At 46.3% G+C, this 14,623-nt stretch overlaps 1 protein-coding gene across 1 annotated transcript in view; it reads right to left on the reverse strand.

Annotated features, from left to right (window-relative positions):
* The window catches only part of CFAP92 (cilia and flagella associated protein 92 (putative)), a 66,270-nt gene that overhangs the window by 23,880 nt on the left and 27,767 nt on the right, over positions 1–14,623 (reverse strand). Inside the window, 1 exon segment of the mRNA XM_089919803.1 lies at positions 6,031–6,935. Coding sequence (XP_089775929.1) covers positions 6,031–6,935 — 905 coding nt within the window.

Genomic DNA, 14,623 nt, shown 5'->3' on the forward strand with positions numbered 1-14,623 from the left:
ATATACAACAGGAAAAAGTCTCTTCAGCAAGTGGTGTTGGGAAAGTTGGATGGCTGCATGTAACTCAATGAAGTTAGAATACACCCTCTCACCATACACAAAAATAAATCAAAGTGGCTTAAAAACTTAAGCATAAGACATGACACCATAAAACTCCTAGAAGAGATCATAAGCAAAACATTCTCTGACATAAATCGTACCAATGTTTTCTTAGGTCAATCTCCCAAGGCAAAAGAAATAAAAACAAAAATAAACAGATGGGACCTAATCAAACTTACACGCTTCTGCAGAGAAAAGGAAACCATAAACAAAATGAAAAGACAACCTACAGAATGGGAGAAAATATCTGCAAACAATGCGACTGACAGGGCTTAATTTCCAAAATATACAAACAGCTAATACAACTCAAAAACAACAAAACAAACAACCCAATCAAAAAATGGGCAGAAGACCTAAAGAGACATTTCTCCAAAAAAGACATACAGATGGCCAATACGCACATGAAAAGATGCTCAGCATCGCTAATTATTAGAGAAATGCAAATCAAAACTGCAATGAGGTACCATCTCACGCCAGTCAGAATGGCCATCATTAAAAAGTCTACAAATAATAAATGCTGGAGAGGGTGTGGAGAAAAGGGAACCCCCTTGCACTGTTGGTAGGAATGTAAGTTGGTACAGTCACTATGGAAAACAGAATGAAGGTTCATCAGAAAACTAAAAATAGAGCTACCAGATCATCCTGCAATCCCACTCCTGGGCATATATCCAGACAAAACTATAATCCAGAAATATACATGCAACCGTATGTTCATAGCAGCACTATTCACAATACCCAATACATGGAAACAACCTAAATGTCTATCAACAGATGAATGGATAAAGAAGATATGGTACATATATACAATGGGATACTATTCAGCCATTTAAAAAATGAAATAATGCCATTTGCAGCAACATGGATGGACGTAGAGATTATCATAGAAAGTGAAATAAGTCAGAAAGAGAAAGATAGGGACTTTCCTGGTGGTCCAGTGGCTAAGACTGTGTGCTCCCAATGGAGGGGGCCCAGGTTCGATCCCTGGTCAGGGAACTAGATCCCACATGCCGCAACTAAAGTTCCCACATGCCACAACTAAAAGATCCCACATGCCACAACTGAAGATCCCACATGCCACAACTGAAGATCCCGCATGCCACAACTAAGACCCAGCATGGCCAAATAAACAAAAAAATTTTTTAAAAAAAGAAATAGACAAATACCATATGATATCACTTATACGTGGAATCTAAAATATAACACAAATGAACTTATCTACGAAACAGAAACAGACTCATGGACATAGAAAACAGACTTGTGGTTGCCAAGGGAGAGGGGGATGGGAGAGGGATGAGTCGGAGGTTGGGATTAGCAGATGTAAGCTATTGTATATAGAATAGATAAACAACAAGATTCTACTGTATATCACAGGGAACTATATCCAGTATCCTATGATAAACCATAATGGAAAAGAATATTAAAAAAAGAATGTGTGGGGACTTCCCTGGTGCCGCAGTGATTAAGACTCCGCCTGCCAATGCAGGGGACATGGTTTGAGCCCTGGTCTGGGAAGATCCCACATGCCACGGAGCAACTAAGCCCATGCGCCACGACTACTGAGCCTGCGCTCTAGAGCCTGCGAGCCACAACTACTGAGCCCTCGTGCCACAGCTACTGAAGCCTGCGTGCCTAGAGCCTGTGCTCCACAACAAGAGAAGCCACCGCAGTGAGAAGCCCGCGCACAGCAACGAAGACCCAATGCAGCCAAAAATAAATAAACTTAAAAAAAGGAAAGAAATGAAGGTGCTAAAAAAAGTGTATATATATATATATATATATATATATATATATATATATATATATCTGTACAGCAGAAATTAACACAACACTGTAAATCAAATATACTTCAATAAAAAAATAATTTTAAAGTCAATAAAAGCACAGAAAAGGAAAAATAAATAAATAAATGGGCAGAAGATCTGAATAGACATTTTACCAAAGATGACAAACAGATGGCCAACAGGTACAGGAAAAGATGCTCAACATCACTAATCATCATGGAAATGCAAAATGAAACAAAAGTGAAACGTTATCTCACACCTGCTGAGAGTGGCTATTATAAAAAAGACAAGAAATAACAATTTTGGTGAGGATGGGAAATACAGGAAACCCTCAAGCACTGTGGGTAAGGATGTATTAATAAACTGGTACAGCTACTATGGAAAACACTTTGGAGGTTCCTCAAAAAGTTAAAAATAGAACTGCCATATGATCCAGCAGTTTCACTTCCAGGTATTCATCCTAAGGAAACAAAAACACTCATTGGAACAGGTATCTGCATCACCGTGTTCAATGCAGCATTATTTACAATAGCCACGATACAGACACAGTCTAAGTTATTCCATCATAAAAAAAGAGAATCTTGACAGTAGGGACAACATGGATGCATCCCCAGGGCATCATACTGAGTGAAATAAGTCAAACAAAGACAAATACCATATGATCTCACTTACACGTGGAATCTAAAAAAACAGAAGCAAAACAGTAAAGACCCAAGCTCACAGATACAGAGAACAAACTGGTGGCTGCCCACCCAGAGGCAGGGTGTGTGGAGTGAGCAAGATGGATGAAGGGGGTCAAGAGGTTACAAAGACATTTAGTTACGTACAGCACTGTGACTATAGTTAGTGATACTGTATTGCATATCTGAAAGTTACTAAGAGAGTAGGCGTTAAACATTCTCATCACAAAAAATTCTGTAACTTGTATGATGGTGGATGTTAACTAGACTTATTGTAGCGATCATTTCACAACATATACAAATAACGAATCATGAAGTTGTATACCCAAAGCTAACATACTGTTACATGCAAAGTATACCTCAATTATTTTAAAAAAGGGAAAAACTCAATCTAAACCTTGCACTTTATACAAAAATTAACTCAAAACGAATCATAAACTTAAAAGTAAACCACAAAACCATGAATCTTTTAGAAGAAAAAAGAGAAAAAATACTCAAGACCTAAGGCTTTGTGAAGAATTCTTAAACATGTCTCCAAAAGCACAGTGTATAAAAGAAAAAATAATAAATTGGACTCTATCAAAATTCAAAACTTTTTCTTTGGAAAAGGTATTTTTAAGATGATGAAAGAATCACTACACAGAGTAGCTCCCCCTAGCCTTGGTGTCCAGAGTTTTTATTGGGGCTCCATTAATGATTGATTGATTGATTGACTGATTGATGGACCACATAGCAATCTCAGTCTCCATGTCAGGAGGGGGCGTGTCTTGATGTGCTGATGGCCAAGAGCACAGCAGCGGGTGGCGGGCAGGGGGAGGCTACCTCGTGGCTGGTTATCTGCCCAGGAGAACTGAAAGCATGCATCCACACAAAAATGTGCCCATGACACTGCCTGACCCAAAGCCCCTGCCCTAAGTCACAATGTTGGTCTTTCCAGCCCCACCAACCTCCATGCTGTGACTCTCTGGTGAGGCTCCAGCCTAAGATCCAGTGTGGTCAGCCCGCAACCTAACCAAAGACACTCCTATCAGGCATGACACAGATCACCTCCCAGAAGCCAAGGGCAAAAGCCAGACCTCTCTTGGGCAAGGCCAAGTTCTTTCCTACACACCATGAAGTTCACTCTTTTGAAGTGTCCAATTCCTGCCATTTGAGGAGAGCTTCCTAGGAACTTGTCGGCAAACCCGGGGGGCTTTTGCAGAATGCACTCACCATTCTGTCTCTAGAATCGATTGTTGCTCTGACCTACAGATCCCAGACTTGAGCTGCAACACGTCCCAGCTCTAGCCAGCCCCGTGTGCTTCAGACCGGCCCCCAGAGTCCTAACTGGAAAGAGCCAGTTCCTTAACATTTATCCTGTTGCTGTTTGCCCCGGATTTGGTGGTTTCTGTAGACGGACAGACTCCTTGGTTTGTTGAAAGTCAAGGGGAGATTCTGACAGCAGCCAAGGGCCTCTGTTCAGTCCTCAATGGGCTTTTCCTCCAGGTGCTGGGCTTGTCCCTATACTTAACGCCACTCAATGTACAAAGGTATATAGAGTTATAGCACCCCTAGATTTTCTCTAATTGTTTAATATATTGTACAGTGTTTAATACATTGCACCCTTAAATCTGTCTGTCCACCTTTATTTCAAAAATCTAAACACAGGGCCAGCATATACTTCAGTATTTGATGGTGAAATTTAAATTTGAATAAAATAGTATACCCCCCCAAAATAAGTGTACAATTCAGTGGTTTTAGTATACTCCCCGTGTTGTGCAACCACAAACACTGTCTAATCCTAGAACATTTTTATCACTCCCCACTTCTCCTGCATCCCTCCTCTCGGACCTTGGAAACCACTGATCTATCTCTATGGACTTGACTATTCTAGACATTTCATATGAATGGAATCATATAATAGGTAGCCTTTTATGTCTGGCTCCTTTTATTAGCATAAAATTTAAATTTATTTATTTATTTATTTTTGGCTGCAGTGGGGCTTTGTTGCTGCACACTGGCTTTCTGTAGTTGCAGCGAGCGGGGGCGTGCGGGCTTCGGTAGTTGTGGCGCATGGGCTAAGTTGCTGTGCGACGTGTGGGATCTTCCTGGACCAGGGATTGAACCTGCATCCCCTGCACTGACAGGCAGATTCTTACCCACTGCGCCACCAGGGAAGTCCCCTGGCATAATGTTTTTAAGGTTCATCCGCGTTGAAGTGTCTGTAGCAATGCTTCATTGCTTTCTGACGGCTGAATATTATTCCACGGTGTGGATGTTTTGTTCATCAGTTGATGGACATTTGAGTTGTTTCACTTTCTGATTATTATAAACAACGGCGCTATGAACATCCACGTGCACGTTTTTGTGCGGATGCATGCTTTCAGGTCTCCTGGGAGGATAACCAGCCACGAGGCGGCCTCCCCGCCTCCCCTGCCCCCGTGCTCTTGGCCATCAGCACATCAAGACAGGCCCCCCGCCCCGGGTGGACAGAGTCAACATCCGGACACCCTGCTCTTGTCAGCATCTGAGTCATGGGGCATCTGAGCTCTGAGAACAGATGGGGGGGGGCCTCCAGAGTAGAGAAGGAAGGGGGGCCTCTAGAGTAGAGAAGGAAGGGGGGCCTCCAGAGTAGAGAAGGAAGGGGGGCCTCCAGAGTAGAGAAGGAAGGGGGGCCTCCAGAGTAGAGAAGGAAGGGGGGCCTCCAGAGTAGAGAAGGAAGGGGGGCCTCCAGAGTAGAGAAGGAAGGGGGGCCTCCAGAGTAGAGAAGGAAGGGGGCCTCCAAAGTAGAGAGTAGAGAAGGAAGGGGGGCCTCCAGAGTAGAGAAGGAAGGGGGGCCTCCAGAGTAGAGAAGGAAGGGGGGCCTCCAGAGTAGAGAAGGAAGGGGGGCCTCCAGAGTAGAGAAGGAAGGGGGGCCTCCAGAGTAGAGAAGGAAGGCCCTGCTCATCCAAACTAGGATAGTTGCAAATCATGAAAGAAAAAGGGAGTTATCCCATCACCACAACTAAAGAACGGAAGGACCACGAGGGGCCACCTGCTGCGGCCCAGAAGGGGACACTTCCGTTGCCTCTGCAACATCTCCAGGGGGCGGCCATCGGGGGCGCCTGGGCCTCCAGGGAAGGGGACTTCTGCAGCGTAAGCAGCCCTCCAGCCTCACAATAATCCGCCCTGTCTCCCTTGGGACGAGCTGACGTCTGTGTCCTTGTGGTGTCCCTCTCAGGGCCATGCAGAACACTCTACTCCCCGCTGGCCGGGGGGGCGCCTCGGGAGTGTGAAGGCAGGACCCAGTTTCCTGAACCAGCCTCCCTTCCATATACCCCTGAAGTCTTCGCTTCAACCAAAGGCAAGCGGCTCTCCCAGTTGCTGAGCTCTGCGAAGTGCCTTATACAAACCCCGAGAGGCACCGAATCAACAGGTCCCTCCCACAGTCGGCGTCACAGAACCTGAGCTTGGCCACCCCTCCCCACCCAGAAACGCGGCGACCTACCTACCGGCTCTGGTGGCTCTCCCACAGCCGCCTCAGGCCCCGGTCGGCCAAGCCCTCCAGGATGAGGAGGTGGCCCCGCCCGTCCAGCAGGTGGAAGCCAGTGAGCACGTCCAGGTCCGGCCGCTCCTGGATCTTCGCCGGCATCTTCAAGGCGGACAGGATCTGCTGGATGTCCTCCACGGGGCAGGAGTCCAGGCCCAGGGCCCCGGCGTTGATCACGGTGACGTCCTGCAGCAGGCCGTGCAGGAGTGAGGGCTTACTGGAGGTGAACACGAAGATGACGCGGCCAAACCGGGAGGCCGTGGGGTTGGCGTCCAGGGCCTCGGTCCCGGCCCGCAGCGGCACCGCCACGCCCGCCCGCAGCTTCAGCAGGCAGCTGGCCTCCAGGTAGTCGCCCGGGGGCATCGGGCCGTGCCGCAGGCTGTCTCCGGGCACCTGCAACCCCAACGCCTTCCTGCTCCTGCTGTCATGGCCGAGGCGCGTGGCCTTGGGCTCGCAGCTGTGGACGGGGACGACCAGGTTCAAGTACTTGTGGCCAAGGAGGAGGTCGGCAAAGCTGACCTGGGCAACCCCGTAAGGGTCCCACATCTTATCCTGGGTTTCAAAGGGGTTGTTCTCCGTCTCTTTCGGGGAAATTAGGGTCTGGAGGTTGAGGTACGAATCCAGCGGGTCCTCCCCAAACAGGGCGGGCTTGCGGGAATACCCCTCTGACTTGCGGTCCCGGTCATGAACTTCCACCACCATCGGGGGGCCCTCCAGGTATTCCCTCAGGTCGCTGGGGTGCATGGCCCCAAGGAAGATGACGTTGATATCCTGGAAGTAGACGTGGGTCCCGTGGGGCTGGCCCTCAGTCCTGTGCACTGGGGTCCTGTGGAACTGGTACCTGCAGTACACGGGGGTGCACAGCCGCTGCGAGAGAGAAGGGGCGGCGGTCACGGGTGCAGCCGCAGGCACCCCCTGCCGGCCCCCCTCCTCTCCAGGTGGCCCCCACCCAGCGGCTCAAATCCCGGCCCCAGGCTCACGCCCGGCAGCCCCTGCAGCCCCTGCGGCCTGTGGTTCCTCATTCACAAACCCCAAGGACAGAGCCCACTCTGCAAGGCCACTGCGAGGCCCGAGAGCCACGTGTACGGCGCTGAGCTGGCAGCTGAAGCAACTATTTCCCCCGGATGGCCAGTGCCACGAGGACAGGCCCTGTGCCTTCTTCCCATCCCATGGCCGGGCACAGAAAGTGTGGAGAGGAGTGGCTTTTAGAACAGAGAATCCGTGTTTCCCAGACACGCATCTGGAGGGCTGGCACGGCTCACCTTTAGCATATAAAGTGACCAAGCAGAACTTGGGTCTGGGTTTAAGAGGACTCGCAGGCTGAGCTGGAGGCGGGGGGCAGGGCTGTGTCGGGACAGAAGCAGGAAACCTTGCGCATGCCACAACTTTATCACCAGAAGCTCACCGTTACACAAGTGTGTGGATCGAATGCATATACTCCAAGGGCACTACTTATTTTACTATTTCTTTTACCACCGACGCTGAAATTTTTTTTAAAAATAATCCTGGGTTGGTAGGGCTCCCAGGTACCTGGCAGAACTAATTAAGAAAACCTTCTGGAGAAATGCACTTCCAACCTAGGCCTCAAAGAATTCCCACAGAGAAAGCTCCATCAAACATGGGATCATAGTAAAAATCCCAAGACACCTAAGGGAAAAAGGTACCACTAGCAAAACCAGGTGCACAAAGGCACAGGTATTAGAACGATCAGGTACATAAAATAAATGTATTTGTTTGGTTTTTAAAAAGTAAAAGTATATCATCAAGATCAAAACTATCATAATTCTATTTACTGGCAATGAAAATTCTAAAACTGAAAATTTTAAAATATCACCTACAACAGCATCAAGACATAAAATGCTTAGGAAGAAATGAAAGATGTGGAAGACCTGTACACTGAAAACTACGAAACACCGCAGAGAGAAATCAAAGAAAATCTAAATGAAGAAATATACCATTTTTATGGTTAGGAAAATGCAATTAATTCTAGAGGAATCATAGACCTAAACACAAAAGCTAAAATCATACCTCTCCGAGAAGAAAACACAGGGTAGTATCTTCATAAACTTGGGGTGGAAAAAAGATTTATTTGATATGACACAAAAAGCACTAATCATAACAGAAGAAGTTGATAAGATGGACTTCATCAAAGACACTATTAAGAAAATTAAAGTCAAGCTCCAGATGGGCAGAAAATACGTACAATGCATACTTATCTGACAAAGGACTCGTATCCACAATATATCAATAAAAAGAATAGATATTCTAAAGAAAAATAAATGAGGAGCTTTCAAATCTGGTTAAACGGAATAAGCACACCCACCCTGCACCTCCCACTGAATACAACAGAAGGCACGCTTCAACTAAGAGTCTGCATGCCGCAACTAAGGAGCGTGCGTGCCACAACAAAGGTCCCATGTGCTGCAACTAAGATCTGGCGCAGCCTAAATAAATAAATAAATATTAAAGAAAAAAAAACCCTACAGAGATGCACAGGACACCTTCTGAAAAGTAAAAGGCAGTGGGCAGATTGGAGAAAGAGACCAAACCCAGTGAGTTTCCTGGGTTTTATTCTCTTCCTGCATGTCCCAGACTAGACGCAAAGGAAGCCTGAATCCCAGAATTATGCACCAGGCATGGAGAGGCAGAGCTCTCTTCCTGTACCAAGGAATGGGGTGTGGGAACCCTAGGAGACAGACAAAGTGGAAGGAAACCCCCTATTGCTTTTCTCTCCTGGACCTGCCCTCTGGCAAGTTCAAGTTCCCAACCTGTAATCTGTTTGCAGTGGCAGCAGCTGGGCAGGCAACTGAAAATCTGAGTGAGGGGAATCCTCTTTGAAGAGATGAACTGTGATACAAACAGTGTATCAAAATGTCCTGTTCCTTGGCTCTCATGCTTGAATGATGGTCACCGAGCTCCTGTTTGTAACAGGCCCCGGGCTAGGCGCTGGGGACGCTGACACCATGGTCCCTTGTGCAGGCGACTTCAGCCCACTGGGGACATGAACTAAACATCACGTCATGCGGTTCAAGTGGCAGACTGAACACATACATCTGGTTACACCCCTCACAGAACTCCCCTAAAACCACAGGGATTTTTTTTTTAAGACATAAGCATACAAGGACAAGGAGAAGAGAAGAGAAGCCACCATGAGCACTGGGATAGGGACGAGCAAGTGGTGCAGACACAGCACAGGTGAGGAAGCCAAACCCCAAGCATGTAATGGAGAAGCTGAGAACCAGCCACATTCTCTGCAAAACCCTCAAAAGACTTAGGAACTGGCAGGACCCAGCATCTCTGGATCCGGGGGTCACAGGGAAGAGCCCAGCAAGGGAACCATTGCAAGTCCTGAGAAGCCAGCCGGCCCAAGTGCCCTCCCCTCCCCTACTGCTTGGCGGGAGGCTGTTAGCTTGCTGTGCAGGCAAATGAATAAAGGGTCCTGAGATCTTCAAAACACTGATGAGAGAGAAAAGAGGAGACCTAAACTAATGGAGAGGCACACTGAATTCAGGGGTTGGAAGGCTCAACACAGTAAGATGTCAGTTCTCCCCAGACTGATCTATGGATTTAATGCAAAGCCAGGCAAAATCCTAGCACAAGTTTTTGTAGATAGAGACAAGCTGATTCTAAAATTTATATGAAAGGGCAAAGAAACTGGAAGAGCTAACACAATTTTGAAAAGGAAGAATAAAGGATCCAGAAATAGACCTCTACCAGTATAGCCAACTGATTTCTGTCAGAAATGCAAAAGAAATTCAATGAAAAAAACATACTTTCTACAAATGGTGCTGGAAGAATCAGTCATGTGTTTGCAAAAAAAAATGAACATTAACTTAAACCTTATACATATATTCACTCAAAATTGATTATAGATCCAAATGTAAAACTATAAACATAGAAGAAAACCCTTGTCACCAGGCGTTAGGCAAAGAGTTCTTAGATGTGACACAAAAACACAATCGATAGAAGACAAAAATGTATAATTTGGACTTCATCAAAATTAAAATAAGAGAATAAAAAGGCAGACTACACATTGGGAGAAAATACCTGCAAAGAATATCTCCAAAAGAGGACTTGTAACCAGAATAGATTAAAAAACTCTCAACAACAGGAAAACTAAGTACTCAGTTGAAAACTTCTCTGGTGGCGCAGTGGTTCGGAACCTGCCTGCCAATGCAGGGAACACGGGTTCGGGCCCTGGTCCGGGAAGATCCCAGATGCCGGGGAGCAACTAAGCCCGTGCGCCACAACTACTGAACCGGCACTCTGGAAGCCATGAGCCACAACTACTGAAGCCTATGCTCGGCAACAAGAGATGCCACCACAACGAGAAGCCCACGCACTGTAACGAAGCGTAGTCCCCGCTCGCCGCAACTAGAGAAAGCCCGCGCACAGCAACGAAAACCCAATGCAGCCAAAAATAAATAAATTTATAAAATTAAAAAAAAAACTCAGTTGAAATGTGGGCAAAAATTTGAATTGACACTTCACCAAAGGGGCCATAAAGTGGCAGATAAGCAGATTAAGAGATGCGCCACATCACTCTGCATCAGGGAAACGCATGGTAAACCCCGATGAGATAACACTGCATACTCATTAGAGTGGCCAAAATTAAAAATAAAACACTCACGATACCAAGTTCTGGGGAGGATAAGCACAGCTGGAGCCCCCGCACACCACTGCTGAGAAGGCAGCCATAGCCTCTCCACAGAGCCCGGGAATTTATCCTAAAGCACTGAAGGCTTACGTTCACACAAAAGCACGTACACAGATGTTTTAGCAGCTGTGCTCGTAACTGCCCCAAACCAGAAACAACCTAAACATCCTCCATGGGTTAACGGACGGACAGACTGCGGTTCCATCCAGCTGCAGAATACGAGTCAGCAGCGAAAAGGGGTGAATTCCAGCTTGCGGGAACCTCGCCGGCATCGTTCTGAGGGAAGGAGGCTGTACGCGTTGCTCCCTGCTGCAGCAGACGTTCTCAGTGTGGATGTTACACAATATATAACCCCATCTGGACGACAATCTTCAAAAGTTAAAACTATCACGACGAACGCATCTGCGGTAGCCGGGAGCGCGGGTGGGGAAGATGTGGTCATAAAGGGCTAGTACAGAAGAGTCTGGGGGTGCGGCCATAGAGGTGTTCTGTATCCTCACTGTGGTGGTGAGAATGCTGATGTGCACATGAACTGAAATTTACAGAACTGTGCACCAGGAGAAAATAGTCGATTCTGTAGGATATTTTCACTTTTCTGCTTGCTACTTTAAAAATTAAAAAAACAGAGGGTCTCTGGAATGAGGGACAGCTGATGGCATTCAGCTCCTATCCAAACCAGATGTATTAGGTGACCAAATGCTCACGGACCATCCAATGCAGACCCCACGTCCTTTTCATCCCTTGGCTACCAGACCCTTACCCTCCAGGCGGGCAACTGGGAGAGACCTCCAGAGATCGAACTTGAGGTCTCCCCACCACCAGCCCACCCAGGCCACCGCAGCATGAGGCTCAGAACCCACAAGCCCGCTCAGCACCCAAGGCTGCTTTTGAGGCCCCCACTCTTACCTATGAGCAGCAAACCAGGGGATTAAGACAGATGTGACGATGGAGACCAAACAAATAGAAAAACCAACTTGAGGAAACAAGGACTGTACAAACAGGGACGGCGCCCCGCAAAGCAGGAAAACATTGCTGAGTTGGCGGCCCCGGGGTGAATCACCCCAGATCCGTGATTCTCTAGGAGAACCTCAGGACCCAGCTGTGGTCGGACCCACAGCTGGGCTTCACAAAGGCCGGAGGAGACCAGGCAAAGCCTGCAAAGGGAAAAGGGCTGCGAGGCAAAGCAGGGGGACAGGCGCCATCTCCCCATGGCCTCCTACTGTGTGCACTGGGATGCACTGAGCTCCTGCACAACTGCCTGTGACAAGTCAGGTGACGTACTGTCCACCAGGGAGCTCACTGGAGACCCAGCACCCAGGGTTTTGATTGGGGCTGGTACTAGGCTCCCCCAGCCTGTGTCCCAATATGCCAGGCGCCCTGGAGGAAAGCATGGTCAGCACTGTTGGCAGAAACAGTCAGGCCCAGGAACCACTCTCATTAGAGAATGATTCAAGTTCCTAGACACCTGCCAAGGGCCAGCTTTTCAGGCAGACCTTTTTATAGATAGTCACCTTGGCAATCTAGATTCAATACAATCTCTATTAAATTACCAATGGCATTTTTAAAGAACTAGAACAAAAAAATTTTAAATTGGTATCGAAACACAAAACACCCCAAATAGCCAAAGCAATCCTGAGAAAGAAAAACGGAGCTGGAGGAATCACACTCCCTGACTTTAGACTATACTACAAAGCTACAGTAATCAAAACAGTATGGTACTGGCACAAAAACAGAGAAATATATGTCAATGGATCGGGATAGAAGGCCCAGAAATAAACCCATGCACCTATGGTCACCTAATCTGTGACAAAGGAGGCAAGGATATAAAATGGAGAAAAAACAGTCTCTTCAATAAGTGGTGCTGGAAAAACTGGACAACTACATGTAAAAGAATGAAATTAGAACACTCCTTAACACCATACACAAAAATAAACTCAAAATGGATTAAAGACCTAAATGTAAGACCAGATACTATTAAACTCTTAGAGGAAAACATAGGCAGAACACTCTCTGACATAAATTGCAACAATATCTTTTTGGATCCACTTCCTAGAGTAATGAAAATAAAAACAAAAAATAAACAAATGGAGCTTAATTAAACTTAAAAGCTTTTGCACAGCAAAGGGAACCAAAAACAAAACAAAAAGACAACCCACAGAATGGGGGAAAATATTTGCAAGTGAAAAGACCAACAAAGGATTAATCTCCAAAATATACAAACAGCTCATGCAGCTCAATATCAAAAAAAACAAACAACCCAATTAAAAAATGGACAGAAGAGGGCTTCCCTGGTGGCGCAGCGGTTGAGAGTCCGCCTGCCGATGCAGGGGACACGGGTTCGTGCCCCGGTCCGGGAAGATCCCACATGTGGCGGAGTGGCTAGGCCTGTGAGCCATGGCCACTGAGCCTGCACGTCCGGAGCCTGTGCTCCACAACGGGAGAGGCCACAATAGTGAGAGGCCCGTGTATCGCAAAAAAAAAAAAAAAAAAAAAGGACAGAAGATCCAAACAGACAATTCTCTAAAGAATACATACAGATGGCCAAAAAGCATGTGAAAAGATGTTCAACATCTCTAATTATCAGAGAAATGCAAATCAAAAATACAATGAGGTATCACCTCACACCAGTCAGAATGGCCATCATCAAAAAACTCCGCAAACAATAAATGCTGGAGAGGGTGTGGAGAAAAAGGAACCCTCCTGCACTGGTGGGGGGAATATAAGTTGGTGCAGCCACTATGGAGAACAGTACGGAGGTTCCTTAAAAAACTAAAAATGAAGCTACCATATGACTCAGCAATCCCACTACTGGGCATATATCCGGAGAAAACCATAATTCAAAAAGATACATGGGGCTTCCCTGGTGGCAAAGTGGTTAAGAATCCACCTGCCAATGCAGGGGACATGGGTTTGAGCGCTGGTCCAGGAAGATCTCACATGCCACGGAGCAACCAAGCCCATGCGCCACAACTACTGAGCCTGCGCTCTAGAGCCCGCGAGCCACAACTACTAAGCCCGCGTGCCACAGCTACTGAAGCCCATGCACCTAGAGCCCATATTCCGCAATGCTCCGCAACAAGAGATGCCGCCACAATGAGAAGCCTGCACACCGCAATGAAGAATAGCCCCTGCTCGCCGCAACTAGAGAAAAGCCCACGTGCAGCAACAAAGACCCAATGCAGCCAAAAATAAATAAATAAATTTATATACATAAAAAAAGATACATGTACCCCAACGTTCACTGCAGCTCTGTTTACAACAGCTAGGACATGGAAGAAACCTAATTGTCCATCGATGGATGAATAACTTATCCAGGAGTGGATAAAGAAGTTGTGGTACATATACACAATGGAATATTACTCAGCCATTAAACAGAATGAAATGATGCCATTTGCAGCAACATGGATGGACCTAGAAATTATCCTAAGTGAAGTAAGTCAGACAGAGAAGGACAAATATCATACAATATTGCTTATATGTGGAATCTAAAAAAATGGTACAAATGAACTTATTTACAAAACAGAAATAGAGTCACAGATGTAGAAAACAAACTTATGGTTACCAGGGGAGAGGGGGGAGGGATAAATTGGGAGATTGGAATTGGGAGATCACACCACTATACATAAAATAGATAACTAACAAGGAGCTACTGTATAGCACAGGGAATTCCACTCAATACTCTGTAATTATCTATATAGGAAAAAAATGTAAAAAGGGTGGATATGTGTATATGTATAACTGATTCACTTTACTGTGTACCTGAAACTAACACAACATTGTAAATCAACTATATTCCAATAAAAAATTTTTAAAAACTGAAGGAAAATGATTTTTTAACCTAGAATTCTATACCCTATCAATCAAGTATAAGGGTAGAATAAGGATATTTTCAGACATA

This window comes from Delphinapterus leucas, chromosome 10, assembly GCF_059928025.1.
Source record: "Delphinapterus leucas isolate spDelLeu-1000000601 "Yukka" chromosome 10, BTC_Dleu_Yukka2, whole genome shotgun sequence".
In the NCBI taxonomy this organism is placed as follows: domain Eukaryota; kingdom Metazoa; phylum Chordata; class Mammalia; order Artiodactyla; family Monodontidae; genus Delphinapterus; species Delphinapterus leucas.